This window comes from Mobula birostris, chromosome 19 (assembly GCF_030028105.1).
Source record: "Mobula birostris isolate sMobBir1 chromosome 19, sMobBir1.hap1, whole genome shotgun sequence".
Classification (NCBI taxonomy): domain Eukaryota; kingdom Metazoa; phylum Chordata; class Chondrichthyes; order Myliobatiformes; family Myliobatidae; genus Mobula; species Mobula birostris.
In genome coordinates, this window is record NC_092388.1 from 64,989,909 (window position 1) to 65,007,095 (window position 17,187).

At 43.3% G+C, this 17,187-nt stretch overlaps 1 protein-coding gene across 1 annotated transcript; it reads right to left on the reverse strand.

Moving 5' to 3' along the window:
• Nucleotides 1-1,942: 1,942 nt before the first annotated feature.
• Nucleotides 1,943-13,069, reverse strand: nrn1a (neuritin 1a). Its single transcript, XM_072283750.1, has 3 exons — nucleotides 12,382-13,069; nucleotides 9,801-9,945; nucleotides 1,943-7,522 (listed from the first exon to the last, which is right to left on the reverse strand). The coding sequence occupies exons 1-3, from the start codon at nucleotides 12,434-12,436 to the stop codon at nucleotides 7,297-7,299; spliced, it is 426 nt and encodes a 141-aa protein (XP_072139851.1). The 5' UTR covers nucleotides 12,437-13,069; the 3' UTR covers nucleotides 1,943-7,296.
• Between the last annotated feature and the right edge of the window lie 4,118 nt (nucleotides 13,070-17,187).

The following is a 17,187-nucleotide window of genomic DNA, read 5'->3' on the forward strand; positions in this document are numbered from 1 at the left end:
GGATAGTCAGAGGCTTTTCCCCAGGGCTGAAATGGCTAGCACGAGTGGGCACAGTTTTAAGGTGCTTGGAAACAGGTACAGAGGAGATGTCAGGGGTAAGTTTTTTACGCAGTAAGTGATGAGTGTGTGGAATGGGCTGCCGGCGGTAGTGGTGGAGGCGGAAACGATAGGGTCTTTTAAGAGACTCCTGGATGGATACGTGGAGCTTAAAAAAAATAGAGGGCTATGGGTAACCCTAGGTAATTTCTAAGGTTATGACATGTTTGGCACAGCTTTGTGGGGCAAAGGGCCTATATTGTGCTGTTGGTTTTCTATGTTTCTATGTTCTAAACTCGATAGCTATTTCATCACACTATGTGAATAGAATTTGGCAAGCTTTGTTGGGCAGAATGGTCTGATTCTTTCAAAAACTTTATAGTGTTGTAATGTTCTGATTAAATATATCTAATAATCTGGCTTCCTCCGCCTAGTGTCAAATGCGTTTCCTTTTGTCAAAAAGAACAGTTTCACCGCAATGTTCCAAACGCAAACAAGTAGTCCCGATATTATATCGCCCATCCTGAAGCCGGCTTCACCAGCACCGGGCGTGTTCAGCGTTCTGGGGCAGTTCAGTTTCTTTGGGTGTACAGACTGACACTAGGAAATTGCTTCGCTTTTCTGACTAAATGTACAGTATTCGAACATCTTCAGATTGACAATGGTTAGGCAAAGATATTGGTTGTGCATTTCGAAATGAAGCTGAACATTTCCCGCAGGAACGTTTGACTGAATAGGTGCGCTCCGGCTGCCAGTTACAGCAGAAATGCAATTTCGAATTAAGGAAAATATTTAACTGCGCTCTAATATATCTCAAACCATGCCCGCGCCTTTACTCTGATATTATGGCAGTTTTCTTTTTAAAAAACGTAATAGATATTTTAATTGAGATGTTAATGATTGTCGCGTTTCGGGCGTGCCAAATGATCAGAATACAGATTCACACTGTTCTGAGATTAAGGCCTGCGTTCACCAGATGGGATAAATCAATATTATTTCGCCGATTTATGTGCGGTCATGTTGGGGGGGGGGGGGGGGGATTGGACGTCCGTGGTTTAATGAGGAGAAAGGCGCATTATCTCCCCCGGTGAGCACTTGTGAAGATCGTGTCTTTTCTTGTCATCGGCGTTGGGAAATAATAAAGCTGGCGTTTTCAGCTTTGCACGCCGCTCTTAAATGGGGTTTAAGAACCCCATCACCTGACAAATTATTCAAAGGCTGCAGCAACACTGCTAAATTTAAACTAGGCTACTGTTTAGTGAAATCTTAAAAAGGCTAAAAACTAATTTAGTATTGAGATATTTTTGTGTTCCTGCAATAAGGGTCTCTGCTTCACTATAGAATCTGTATTACAACATATGTGCGTCCCACCCAAAATTTGAAAAGTGTCGGAACTGTCCGGAGGGGTGAATTCCAATCTCACGTCTACCTTCCGATGCTGTTTTGACTGGAATGTGAAATGTCCAAGGGAGTGGCACTCCCGTCAGCGCCGAAATCTAACCACTATGCCCAAGAACCTCAGTGTTTAAGTGGACTGGAGACAGTGATGGTGGAGCGAGCGAGAATGCGGCGGTGGGAAGGAATGCAGGGTGAATTCTCCCTGCTTTAGCATCCATGGAGACAATTAGGACGGTTGTCAGGCAGACAGCGGTGCGCCGTAGATACAAGTGTCTGTGCTTGAGATTACATCTGAACACGCCACTCCACAGCATCCCAAGGCAGAGGGAGAGGGGGGAATGTGCTATTGTCAGGACTATTTCCGACATAAATCGCCCCTAGTTATGAAGGCCCGTTTTATATCAGTGATACCACAAAGATCCGTTTTATGAAACAACTGAGAAGAACCCTGTAGGCGCATTTCATAGCCTATAAATAAAACACAACAGCTAACATGTATAAAAACTAAATGAAATTTATTTATATCTCTAGACGGAAGAAAGAATATAACACAGTTAAACCCTAAAACAAAACACCAGCCTTTACCACATAAATATAATATTTCTAAGAGATATGATTCTTCCCCAACTCGCCCCTGAAATGAACAGAAAATATAAAGGTACAGAAACATAATCGTCCCATTTAACAGTCAATAGCATATAGCCCGGGTCTGAATGAATAATGCATGCCTACATAACAACACTGGATGAATCTGCAAACGAGGAGGAGCATGCATGTGAGTTCTTCGTCGGATTCATGGCTAGCAAGGGAGTGTCGCTGGAAGGGTTGCAAGGAATCCGGGTACAGAATTTGCCCATTGTCCCCTCAACGTCGCTGTTTTCGTGATGCGAAAGCGCTGAGCGTTCACTTCCTTGCAATCTTCCTTCGTTGGATCCTTTGAGAATCATTTGTAGAAAACGATGAACTAACGAGCTTCGCCAAAGATCCACCACTGCCCTCACAAGACCCCCCCCCACCACCCCCCCGGTTCATCGTATACAGAGCTTAATAAAAGTCAAGGTAAACGTTGTGAGATCTCATTACAACGCTGAGCAAAAGAAAATGAACATATCCAACGAAACAAATCGAGGTTATTTAAAAGACATCAGGCATTATTACATCACGACACTTCTGCACATTCTTATGATTATGGGCACAGGGATTACATAAGGACGGGTATAAAGGCATCAACTCCACTTAAATGGTTGCAAGCAATTATCCCAATCTTTAAACACGTAGCACACTTGGTTTTGTTCGCACAAGAACTAATATTACAAAAAAAAAGAGAATTCTATATAAAACCCCCAAACAGAAAAGCGCGGAGAAGCAGGTAAATCGTTAATCTCAAAACTACATCTGTTGCGACGTATATTTTGCTTTTACTTGAGGTAACTATTTTGAAGACGGTTTTATTGGATATAGCAATGGAATCTGCAATCTATTTCGATAACCAACCTACTCGTTATTTGTGCCGTTTTAGGGTGTAAACAATGCTCTTGTTTTGCGGCTCTTTGTTAAAGCTGGGCTTTTTATGCAGACCTAATATGTGATATGTTTATTGAATGTAACATTTATAGGTATCCACGCGCGGGTGTATGAGGTTGCTAAAACAATCTAAACACTAAACGAATGTGTAGAATTAAACCATTATATCCTCCATCCTTCATACCGCTCAGACGGTAAGCCGCTTCCTCTGGAGGGGTATCGGATGTTTAACAACAGAAGTGGGCTGTACGGCATCGCAACCCACCACATCGCTGAGACGTTAGTGTCCGTCCAGCCACTGAATTCGGTCTGAATGTGCAAAACTAGGATGAAAATAATTCTAAGTAGTTTAAAGCGCAAGTTGGGGTTAACCTTGTTCATGTTTGGATAAAATAACAGAGAGTGCCCACCATTTGGGGAAGGACTGTTGGTCTATTCGTGCTCTGCAGGAAATGCAGAACTGCTGTCAGATTCTCAGATAATTTCTTACACTTTTCGATCGGTAACTTGTGTTATGTTCAATTTTTTTTTCAAACCAATCGTACAAACGTTTTCTTCTATTTATAGCAATGAATGTTAACATAGTTCATGGTCTAATTTCAGTTTCAATAGTACTATACTGTTTTGTTTTCGAGTCTGAGATTGTTGCCAAGAATATGGTTATACTGTTGACCTTTTGGCAAAGCACCCTTATTTTGTTTTCCTAAACTTCTGAAATATTATATTTGTTGTAAATCGAGTTCTCACTTCGCAGAATTTTATTTTCATTTCTGAAACTACGTTTTTTTTTGACGTGAAATTTGGCACTCCGACTCTGCTACAGGCGAGACGGACTCTGCCTGAAACCATGGGCGCATACGGCAGGCGGGGTGTTAATTAAGTACCAGCTGACTCGGCGTGACTCTGTTCCAAACTGAGGAAAGACCACATTTTCACACCATGGCTGTTTTAGTTGCGATCTCACAGAGTTGCTCCCTCCCATCCAGCTCCAGAACTCAAGGCGCAAGCAGTCACATTCAGAACTTGGCGGCCTGTCCACCTCCCTGCAGGACAATTCCATAAATAGTTCATCTCATATTGCACGGATCTGCTGCGGATAAAATCACTAGAGAGGCCTCAATGCACGTCGTTTTTGCGGGTACGATCACAGAAAACAAAAACAAAACTCCTTTTGTTGGATTAAAACTCAGTTCAATTCACGTTTAACAGCGATTATTTATGAATTTATCTCTTGCGGGGATCAGTTTTAATTTGTATCTCTTTTTCTAAATCCCTCCCATTTCTGTTTCTTCTCAACTGCACGCACCTGAAGTTGTCTATCAACCTTCGCCCCGCCGCCGTCGCCTAGGTAACGCAGTCTCCTGCAGAACTAAGCATGAAACATTCATTATTAAATCATTTTCTGATCCCCATGAATACCCGCGCCTTAGTTGCATTGCTAGCAACAGAAACTCACCCCTCCTCGCTTTCCACTACGCTCTTTCATTAATTATTATTTTCTAAAAATTGGTAATCGGCCAGCAGTAGTTAACTGGTTCTGCCTCGACAAGAGCTTTGATCCGGTGTAACGTGTACTGCATAAAAAGTAAGGGTGCTTTTAAGTGTGTGCTTTACTCTTCCTACTTAGCTGGAGACAAGTAACCATTCATCAGCTGGTTTCACGATTACAAGTCTACAAAAGTACATTGGAAAATTCCCCTCCCACCGCCCTCTCCCTGCAACGAAGCTTGGGGGCGGGTTCTCGCCCTTCCACTTTTGCGGTGGGTCTATGTGAATGTGATCTGTGCATGAGGAGGGGTTCTCACTCCCTCCTTCACTCACTGGCTTGCCGCATTCACGACCCAGTGCACTTCCCCCGGGGCAGCATTCATTCATATCAGACCCTCTGGAGAACGGTGATGCTGCAGGGCCGGATAAAAAAAAACCTGTCGAGCGTCTGGCACTCACCGGGACTGCAAGACGCAAAAGACAATTTGCAAAGTCAAAATCCTGAACTTGAACCCGAATTTCCAATTCCATAATTCAAAACAGAAGGCTAGCTCCTCTCTTATTCCAATTTATTTTGATAGACTCATAATTTTAAAACCAGCTGATCGAAGGGTTAACAGCCCCAGCAGATCCCTCCGTCATTTTTTTTATTATGCGCGGGATCTGCTCAGCTGATAAATACACCTGTTAAGATCGTTGATCTTGCATGAGATCATTTTAGACCGTAAGCGCCAAGGCCGGTTTTGACCGGATCTCTGTGCAATGGGTTACAGAGACATTTAGTAGAATTTATACCTCCGCATCACAAAAGCCATGATTTAATATTTAATCTCTATTTAATCACATTTGCCTTTGCTTTGGTAGGATTTAATTACCAAAAAAAAATGTTTCCAAGGAGATCAATTCAGACCTATATCTAAATAATTTCACGTTTTGGCCGGACTGCTAACGCCTCTTCTTTAGACTGGGGAATATCCTGAAACGTTTGGGGGAAATCTTATGGGGACGGCAGCAAATAATTCGCATCACATTGGACTTGGTTCATCTAATTTTTAAATCACGCCTTAGTGCATTCGAAACGTAGAATATTGTAAGTCCTGCTTAGTTTCTGGTTTTAGTGGATTTAAAATACTCTGATAAATATGTTAACTCAAGTTATTGATTTGGGTTAATATGTTTATCCGAATATTGTAAAATTCTTTTTGCAGAATAGTTTGGACGGGCTTTTCCCCCATCTGCCCTAATCGATCTTCACCGGGTTCCTTGGAACCTGACCGCTGGAAGCCTTTCTCGCTTTGGCTCGAGAACCACTTCGATACACCCCCGGGTTATCCTTAAAACAACGAATAATTCTGAAAATTGAACATAGACCCAAAACATCATATCGTTTCTAAACCAGTTCTGGGGGAAGAATTGAATCTTCTTGGAGTCTATCTGAAAGCGGGGCGTTAGTCGGTGATGAGTGAAAGCACTCCAGGTTACCGCCCTGAGTACTGCTCAGGGAACTGGTGGAGATTTGAAATCACCATCACAGTGCAGTTGCAGCGGAGAAATCTTCGCTATTTCGTATTGTATTCAAAGCACGCAGGAGAGCCGGGGATACATTCACGCTTAGCGCCTCCGTTATCGAGAATATCTTCAATAAATCAGCCGTTTCCCTTTCTCCTTCCATATCAAAATCTAAATCGCTATCAGATACTCAGAGCCTACGTCTCACTCTCCTGTCACTCCTACCTCTTTCCCACTCTCCCTTCCATTAAACTAAAATCACCAGATAACGGGAGACATCACGCCGACTCATATCGATTTCAAACTCGCTGCTGCCTGAATATCCTGTCTTATTAATTATTGAACAATCCATCTGCCACTAAAAGCTTGAGCAACAGAGGCTGGGAAAAGGGTATTTTAAGTCATAATTTTAATACAAATCTTACGACAACAGTATAACCATATTCTTTTAGGATATTAATATATTAGACTGATTAATATTGTTCCATCTAATACTCGCTCAAACAACAAGCGGCACTGCCATTCCAAACACACGAACTCATACATTTTATTTATTTATGGATATGTAGCTCTAGTTATTTTTTGCCCGTTTATGAATATTACGAATATTTTTGTTAAACTCTAAAATAATGATCGATTCTCATATCGTTTCGTTTGACATACATTGAAGACCTTTTGAGATCTATTCTGCTACGCGACATCCAAAAATAAGTCAGCATATATATTTATTATTTATAGATATCTATTTAAAATAAAGAAATTAAAAAAAAGCTGATGAAGTTGGCAATATATCTTTACAATACGAAACAAATCTCCGAAGAGGGAATGCCATTTAAACCGTGCCCATCTTTCGGAGATTCCTGGGAAGTGATCACCATAGTTGCGTTGCGAATAATATACGAACTGTGCAGTGGTTGAAGCTGTAGACTTGAATTCGCGCGGGGTGGTGGCACACTAGAACAGAACGAATTGGTAGATTAATCGCATAAAAGAGTGAACTGCTTTTTGCTGTACTCTTTCTTTCTCTCGTCCTCGCTCTCTCCTCCTGCGAATGACCCACGATCTATCGCGATGGCCCGAGGCCGTTCCTGAGTTTGATCCGAACTTTTGGGTTCTGGTTTGTATCTTTTATTATTCAGATGATATCTGCGAGTTTTCCCCGCCGATCGCTTCTCGATAACATTTTGGCAAATAACACGAAGCCGCCTTTGTGTAAATCAAAAACGAAGGAGATATTTCCAGTCCTTGCAATTATCTTTTGAAAGTCCAGTGGTTCTGAAATGATTGCAAATCCACACTATGCGTGAGTGTGTGTGTATGTTTTAACGCCTGTCTGTCTTCCTAGAGTGTAATCCAGGTCAGTAAGGCGGACAATGTTAAAATGACCAAGGTAAAACACTGGGGAATTATTGTGTTTGCGGAGTTATTCCTTTCACATAGATCAAACAAACTGCCTTCGAAATCCAAGTTTTTGGAATCTTCTTTGAGTTTCTCCCAAACATCCGTCGCTCCATCTTGACAGTCTGCGAGGGCGGTCGTCGCACATGCGTGAAAGTCGTTCCAGTATCTAGAGTGGCGGAATGAATTCACAAATAAAACACACAGGCAATGGAAGCATCTCGGGAACAAAACAATACAGCTCGCAAAACAAGATCTGTCTTATTCAAGCACCCAATAACTTGTTCCTCAGTTCTTCCAGTTTCAATTCCAAATTGCTTTCGTTACCAGTGAAACATTAGTGAGAGATAGCTTACATATGCTACTTGTCCTAGGAGGGGCTTTTGAGTCGGATAAATATTCTCGATTGTGTCTTGTCTTGAAGAGATACAGCGCGGTGGCTGCACGCATCCCAAGACGCCGCTCTCTCTCTCTAACAGAGTGCGGCTGTCTGGTGCTTTGGAGCTGTTTAATATATAAAATGATCTATCTTTGGGGAGAAAAATCTAACACAAGCGTGCGCTCACACACACACACACAAATTCATCAAGTGTTGCATGGATCTATCATTAACTGATTCGATTTCTCACTGCAATTATTTCTTTATACATTTAAAATAAACGTGATATTTTAGAATACACAGTAGTCTGGACACCCATGTGGCATCGGCTAGAACGATTGCTCTCAGTAACACGCCGCACTGGTGACAGCAGCTCAAGGTCTGTGCATTTCCAATAAATAATGAGACATTGAAGCGCCAGCGCTGGTAATATTTCTCTCACATTTCTGGTAATTGTCCCTGAGGGTAACCGAATTATTTCAGATCTCTCTCTCTCTCTCTTTCCCCCACTCTCTCTTTATCCCCTCCCTCTCAGAGAAGTATAAATCAGGAAAGCAAATGAGGATCAGGATCTCGAATTTAAGAATCTGTTTGAAGAGCGTTGCACAGTTATTGGAATTTTGTGGCAGGACCTGCAGTGGGCAGGGTGAATGTATGCGCCTGATCTGACCACTCTATACCTTTCTGGAGAATCTTACACAGGGACGAACAGGGGCGAAGCCGAGTGCAGTTTTATTTTAGCCTTTTTGTAGCAGTATTGTATCGCTTTGCTCCTATCGGAAGGGTTATAATTAATCCAACTACAATGCATTGTAACAATATCTCCTCGTACGCCTAGTCCGTATATTAATTACAGTAACCTATAAGCATTTGAAATGAGCAAAATAATTTGCATTTTAACCATAACAGGTTGCTGGTGGCAGTTAATTTATCATGGAACACGATAGGAACGAATCAATCAATAAGAAAGACTACGACGTCTGCAATTTTGTAAGAGATTAAACAGAGAAGGCGGTGTTTTCAAATAAGCCTTACGCAGCCTTTCGTTTCGCTTAATATTTACGTGTCATGTGATATGTTAAAACCTTTACAGAGGCTATATGTGATATGTTAAAGCCTACTCAGAGGCTATATGTGATATGTTAAAGCCTATACTACACACCAGGTACAGAGGCGTATCTTCCTGCATGTGACTTGCATACAAGAATCAGGACAAACACAAAATGGATAATAATATCGATTAAAAGAAACGATGGAATTTTCTGTGTAACGTGGGAGGCATCAAAAATGAACTAAATCGGAATTTCTGACGGTTTAGCCGTATTGGAGCTACACTTAAAGCGACGTGGTGGACTGAGGAGAATTGTATATTGTCGATTATAGATCTAGGGTTATGGGTTCAAGTTCTACTTCAAATACTTAAACATGCAATTGATGATAACACCTCAGTACATTAAGGAGTGACTGCCACATTGTGGGAAGCAACGCTTTTGGGATGAGGTATTAAAATGAGCCCTGCGGAGACTCTCGCGTGGATCTAAAATATCGACAGCACTATTTCCAGGAAGGACACTGGGAGTCACAACAGTTCCCTGCAACATCCTCACTCAGGTTCACATGAAACATAGTAGTTGACCATTATCACACAGCTTGCCGTGGACAAACTGGCGGCCACCTTTACCACAGTGACTAATTTCAAACCTCTTCTTTGGATGTGAAGCGCAGAGGTCGTCCAGAACAGGACTCGAAGGATACTAAATTCAAAGCTTTCTATTGAATGGTGATGGAAGTGTTGGAATAGAGCCGTTTATAAATACTGCGCTGTACTGATCTAGTCTATCAGTGTGCGCGTTGGTGTGTCAAAAATATTCGTTGCAGGCACCAACCAGTACATTAAGTGTACAGATGTTGAGAGGGGGCGAGTGAAGAGTGGGTGCTTGAGAATGTGTGGGTGAGTGTTAGAGACATGTGGACGAGCTTAACAATGAACCAGAGTGAGTGCACACTCATTTCGGTGCGAGTGTGCACGGGAAGTGCGAGTGTGAGTATACTGCGGGTTTATACTTACGAGCAGATGGTTTTAACATTCTGCTTGTCATCCGTGCCTTGCTGGTAGCTGGCCACGTTGTCTCCGAGTTTCAACAGACAGTCGGAAAACCCTTTGAAAACGGCATCGCACTTCCCCGCCGCTCGCACACTACGGAACAGATAGGCTGCGAAGAAACGGGCATCATATTAGTGAGAACAAGCCAAGTCAGGCCTGCGTTCTTCCACACACACATCGACCAATAAATGTCAAACTGAACAATTACTGCCCCGATCTTCGACGCCAAAATGTCACATACTTTATACAGTAGGTATACATGAAACGTAACAACAGACTTTGAAAAACAATAACCCTCGGTGTCCTAGTCACTGGTCTTTCCTCCATTGAAAGGGCTGATGGTCATTGCCAAGAGCGCCTCTAATCTCTCGAGGAAAGCTCACCCTCTGGGATTTATTTTCAAATTATCCCTCGTGTGACCACCTGCGGTAGTTTTAAAAAAGCAAGGGCTGCGGCTTTAGGGATACTCCTTTTGTTTTCTCCTGGATTTATTAAATGCTTTTTTCCAACCTGAACTGCTTATGGGTAATTCCACTGGGTGAACATGGCTCCAGTCTGCCCGTAGTCATCGGCCCCACCACCTAAACACATGTATAAATCTGAAAGGATGTTTTCTAGCCAAATTTTTTTACAATGTGTGGAAGTTGCTGGAGTCCTTGAACTTGCCAACGTTCTGTGGGAGAGCTTATTTTAGCTAATTCACGCAGACTTGTTTTTTTTTAAATTGCTCGCTTCCGCTTATTGGCCCCTTCTTGCACAGCAGACCTTGCTCAATTGATTTTATTTTAAGGTACAGTTTAGTTTTACGGGAGGACGCCGGGGTCTGCCTGCGGAACCGTGGGCATGTTGTTTTAGAACCCTATCAATCTCGTCCTAAATGGTCGGAATTAGAATAGTTCGGGCTAATTGATCACCCCATGGTTCCACTGAGAAAGTGCGCCATACTGACAGAAGGGAGCCGAACACACTAAACCAGTACCATATGGTGCGGCTAATATCCAGCTTAGTTGAACTGAGATCATGAATGTCGCAGGAGCTGACGGCGACCGGAGATACACGACGAGGACGGATATACAGGGCACGAGTGCTCTTTTCACCTGCCTGTAATCTTTTCCCCTAACAGCCAGGGCACTCTCAAACTCAGTCTTTTGACATGTATCACTAATTCCTACCTGGACACTTGATTGTATTTAAACGATTTTAACACCAATAAAATCATGTTCAAGTGTGGGCAAATAATAAAACACAAACAATGACTATAACAATAGACAATATTAACGAAAATTAACCTTTTCGGCAATAAATTTATCAGTAACCGGCTCTCATACATAATTCACTGAAAGCCTTAGGCTGGTTATATGCTTTCATACATTAAAAATAATTAAGATTATATTTGAATGAATTATATATGAATACAGAGCTTATCACGGGGCGATAATTATCAACCCCCTTCCTCAGAAACACGGATTACACCTGAGCGCTTGCAGCCTAGTTCTGGAACCCCGAGTGCTCTAACAACATAAAAAAAAAACACGTTCTTATCACTGTAATATTTACAAATGCAAGATATTCTTCTAAACTCACGGCACTTAATTTGTTAATTTAAATTTCCGGTTCTCCGCCATTAAATGTAATCTCAATCTCCGCTCAAAATCATCCTCCCCTAATTTTCAGAACATGTTCAACTGTGGTTATTCTTGTACTTTACTCGAATTGTTCTATTAACCCAATGCCAGAGCTTTTTTAAACGTGAATATAGTTCCCGAGACCATTCCGGAATTATGTGAAAAAGCCATTCGTTGTCTCATTAATGAATTTTTCATGTACACATGCCTGCAGTATCCCGCTCTCTGTTATCTGAATCATTATGCTGAACCGGTGGTTAATTTGATTGCATTTTAATATTTGGCTATTGGAAGTCCAAGTCGATTATTTATTAAATTCTTGCTATTTTGAACTATACTGGCAAAGGATTTGTATGTCTCTAATAACGGATATCACTCAGAGATGGGTTATACCTCTCCTTATTCCGAGAGGCGAGGTTCGGCGGAAGTTAGAAGCCAACAGTAGAAATTTCCTACAGCAATTCCTCCAGGGTTTCGGAACCGCAGAGATTCTCATTTTTTTTTTTTAGCAATTTCCATTTTTCCCGACTCATCCTTATCGCCAAATCTACACCAGCCTATCGTGTAAGGTTTACCAGACCTAGGAGTACGGACCAACCAGATTTCAATGTCGGCTTCTCAGAATCGGAAATAAGATCGCGTTATCGCCAACATTTTAATCGCCTTTTGGAAATAGCAAACTATAACGAATAAAAGCAGGTCGCTGGATCAGATTTGTTACCGAGATGGGGAAGCGGAGTGGGGTTAAAAATTAAAGCATTTCCCCAGATTTCGAACGACACAGTTTAATTCGAAGCTAGAAATAGACCGCCCGCCCGTTGTATCTCCGCGCCGGGCTGGCTATGGAAGTATACCTGGTCATCTCACACCGGCGACAGACTGAAGGGCGACTGGTGCAGGGATATGAATGAAACACTCACCGAGCTGTACGCCAAGAATAAGCACAAGGTACACTCCGTTTAACGTAAGTCCCATCCTACGTTTAGTAAAACCATTGGAGACTGGAAGCTTTCAAATGGTTATCTGTGAATATGTGAGCAAAGGCCGGACATTGCAGAGTGCCAACAAGTTGGTGCCCGCAGTAATGGCAGCACAGAGCTGGAGTGAAGAGGCTCAACGTGGCGTCTGAGGAGGGGGAGGGATGTTCGAACAGCCTCGCAGGCCACGCACAGTCCTGACGTATGGTTACAATTACTGAATCCTAGCAGGGTAGAGAAAAGACGCGCCATTTATAGGCATCAGAACCAGGGCGAGATTCAGATTTCCGCGCTAATGAGCAGAATGCAAACTGTCAGCGCCCGCCCTCGCTCTCTGGAGAGGCGCCAATAGGGATTTTGACCCTGTGCAGTGGAACCTGCTGCAACTCAATGGGCTGAAGATCATTGAAGGCACTTGGTGAAACAGCAAGGCGAAAGAGAGGGGTGCGTGCTGGTGGGATTGGCCTCATTTCCTGCTGCGGCTGGGAAAGCGAGTCTGTGGTTAACGGGCGAGCGATTGTTTATGATATGTTCCTGAGTGAATATTTGCCATTTCTCTTCCTAAACCGGTCACGAAAGCACATTTACGACCCCCATCTCCCCATGGCACACAACTTGAACGCTGGTCTGCCCAAAGCCTCGCCCTTCCAAAAAGTCTCACCTTTCGTTAATGGGAATGTTTGATGTTTGAGAAATTGTGCGTGTGTGTGTGTGAGAGAGAGAGAGAGACAGAGAGGGAGAGAGAGAGTCAGAGAGAGAGAGAGGGTAGGGGAGAGAGAGAGAGTCGGGGGGGAGGGAGAGAGAGAGAGAGAGAGAGAGAGAGAGAGAGAGAGAGAATGAGAATGAGAATGAGAATAAATTTGGGACTGCGTCCGCGCTTGACCGCTCTATGTTCATGACGCACGGAGTAGGGTGTGGGATTTTCGAATTTCCCAGCAACCGGACACTCCTCAATCTAAGCAACGAGGAGAGTCCGCTGCGCTTGGCTTCTTTTGGGCGCCATTAATCCAGGAGAATCTGGAATTAATTCACACACAAAGGGGGGAAATGGCTTGTAGGCTGTACTTTCACTGTGTGCGCGGGCGGGACAGTTCTGTTCTGGTGGATAAACGGAAACCAACCCATCCGCCCCAATCCTTAGCGCTGTCACCCTGCGCTGGATCGCGATAGGACTGTGTTACCACCTGCAAAAATCAAACGGAACTCTCGATAGATGCTCGGTGAATGTGCGCTGAGGTCTAATGATTGAGTTTACGTTTGAAGCCTTGGTAAATTATTCATTTCTCAGTGGTATTGCTGGAGAATGGATGACGCCAGTTGTGTTGTGTGCTCAAAGTGGAGTCTCTCTCCGACCTGACGTCAATCGGATTCTCTCCACGAATATCGCCCTGGCAGAGTGTAGGATGGAATTAATCAGAGGGGAGGCCGTCCACTCGACCTCTGAAGGAGCCTGCCCTCGCACTTCACACAGAGCTGACGGGATATGTCTCATTCAAGGATTGCCCGTTGCTGCGCTTCAGACCTGCCGCCGGTTCCCCTTGACTTCATGGAGATGAAAATTCCCCTTGACTTCCGACATGCTCGGACAATGCAGGGACAACGCCCCAACAGCACGTTTAAGGCTCTATCCTCAGTCTTCACGTGGATTGTCCCGACAACTCATTCACAAATCCAGGATTTTTTTTCAACAGAATCAGTTTTGTGAGACTTTGAAACTATATTATTAAATTTATAATCTGCTGTCAATGAACATTCGGAGAGTAGCCCATAAACACAAGGCAATTGTTGACCTGGGTAAAAGGTGCGTCAGGATAAAATATATAGAACACTATATAGGGACAATATATAGAACACAGAAGCTACTGTGGTCACCCTTGTTCCAACTATCGTCCCGACCTGAATAATCCCTGCAAAGGTTTGCATCAGCATGGAACACAATACCGTCGGATCATGGATCTCAGTTCAAACTATCCGACACGAGATCTCGGAGAGAGGAGAGAGAGAGAGAGAGAGAGAGAGAGAGAGAGAGAGAGAGAGAGAGAGAGAGAGAGAGAGAGAGAGAGAGAGAGAGAGAGAGACAGGCAGACAGGTGTGTGTGGGGGGGGGCGGCGGGGGGGGGGAGGGGAACACGCAGCACATAAAAAGTAAATCTAAGTTATTAATGATCCGGCCGGATCATATTAGGAGGTCGAAATGTTTTTCCTAACTTTCTGAAGTTTGGAGATTGTTCAATTATTTGCGACCCACGCAAATCTGTTTGATGAGAAAAAATGAGTAAAGCTCTGAGATAAACATTAAGAACGCGGTTAACAATGGATTGGGATAAATTGTGACCTTGATTGCCAATAATTGCAGGTGGGGGTTTGATCCCGCTATATATTTTACTATAAAGGTTTACCCAAACTTGATTAGAATACATTTTAATATATTTTAAACGGTACCTAGGAAAGGTGATCACTGTTCTGTTGGATAGAGACCAGTGTTAAATATGCACAACATTTTGAAGGAAATCTACAGGCCAGGCAGCATTTCTGGAAAGGGGTACAGTCGACGTTTCGGGCCGAAACCCTTCATCCGTCCTGATGAAGAATCTCGGGCTGAAACGTCGACTGTTCTCGTTTCCATGGACGCTGCCTGGTCTGCTGAGTTCCTCCAAAATTTTATGTGTGTTTCTTGGAATTCCAGCATCTGCAGACTTTCTCTTGTTTTAAATTTGATGTACTCGCTAGAGAACGCCACCCGTCACGGAAAGTTAATTGACCAGCTAAGGAATGAGCAAAGTTTTGGATTTGATTGCGGTGTTTGAGCCTGATGCACAGAAACGAATCCCTTACTTCCCTGCGGTGAGATGTCGCACGTGGAAGATGGCGTAAGAATGAATGGAGAAGGGGAAGGTTAGATTGTGTGGCTGGGGCGGTGATTCCCTTATTCAGTTGCTATCTCACTGCTAATGCTTCACTGGTACGCAATCACTCTCAAACTCTGCTCCCTCACACCCCATCTTTCAGACCACGCTCACTTTCTTACAGTTTTCACTTCCTGATCACGCACAGCCTCTCTCAGTTCCAGAGACACTCACTTTCAATCAGTCGTGTTCATTCACGGCCCGGTCACGCACCCAGCCTCTCACTGCTTGGACGCACTCTCTCATTCCCATGCTTCGTCAGGAACACTCGTTCTCTGACCCTCGCCGCTTTACTCATCATGCGTGCTCGGTCACAATCTGTCACTCCCATATCTGGATTCACACCGAATCTGTGAATCCTATCGATGAGTCAATCACTCCCCGATTCATGCAAAAAGTTCTTTACAATGTCTCACGTCTCGCCATGTTCATTTGTTCCCAGGCTCCAATCCTTATTCAGGCAGTCTTTACCCGTACAAGCGCGGAATCAATTTCCATCCACTTCAGCCATTCATGTTCCTCATTGCATTCTGCCTTGTGTCCATGCAATCTTTAGGGTAGAATGCAATGGACATTGTCCTGTGCTTGGCATCCGTCAGTGCCTTTGGCTGCTCCCCCAAGGTCACCTCCACATGGATACATAGAGACACTGGAATTTCCAGCTGTTATTTGTGTTTAATATTACAGACTCATTAGTGAGCAGAATGTAAAACTTTAATTTGAGCACACTTGGAATGTTGTCTGGAATTCTGGTCAGTCCCTTACAGGAAGTATATGGAGGCCTTCAAAAAGATACAGAAAAAGTTTACCAGGATACTTCCTGGATTAGAGGGCCTAAGCATAAGGAAATGTAGGACAAAATTAAGGTGAATGTATAAAGTTAATGGAAGGATCCTTAAAAGCATTGATGTCCAGAGGAATCTTGGAGTCCAAGTCCATAGCTCCTTGAAAGTGAGCACACAAATAGAATGGGTGTTAAAGGAGGCACATGGGATCCCTGCTCTCATTGGTCAGGGCATTGAGTATAAGGGTAAAAGGAGCAATGTTACAGCTATATCAAACTGTACAGAGTTTGGACAATATAAGTTGTTTTCTCTGGAGTGCCAGAAGCTGAAGTTTATAAAATTATGAGAGGCATAGATAACCATATAACAATTACAGCACAGAAACAGGCCATCTTGGCTCTTCTAGTCCGTGCCAAATGCTTACTCTCACCTAGTCCCACCGACCTGCACTCAGCCCATAACCCTCCATTTCTTTCCTGTCCATATATCTATCCAATTTTACTTTCTATGACAATATCAAACCTGCCTCAACCACTTCTGCTGGAAGCTTGTTCCACACAGCTACCACTCTCTGAGTACTGAAGTTCTCCCTCATGTTACCCCTAAATTTTTGCCCCTTAACTCTCAACTCATGTCCTCTTATTTGAATCTCCCCCACTCTCAATGGAAAAAGCCTATCCACGTCAACTCTATCAATCCCCCTCATAATTTTAAACACCTCTAGCAAGTCCCCCCTCAACCTTCTACGCTCCAAAGAAAAAAGACCCAAATTGTTCAACCTTTCTCTGTGACTTAGGAGATGAAACCCAGGTAACATTCTAGTAAATCTTCTCTGTACTCTCTCTATTTTGTTGACATCTTTCCTATAATTCAGTGACCAGAACTGTACACAATACTCCAAATTTGGCCTTACCAATGCCTTGTAAAATTTTAACATTACATCCCAACTCCTATACTCAATGCTCTGATTTATAAAGGCCAGCGTACCAAAAGCTTTCTTCACCACCCTATCCACATGAGATTCCACCTTCAGGGAACTATGCACCATTATTCCTAGAT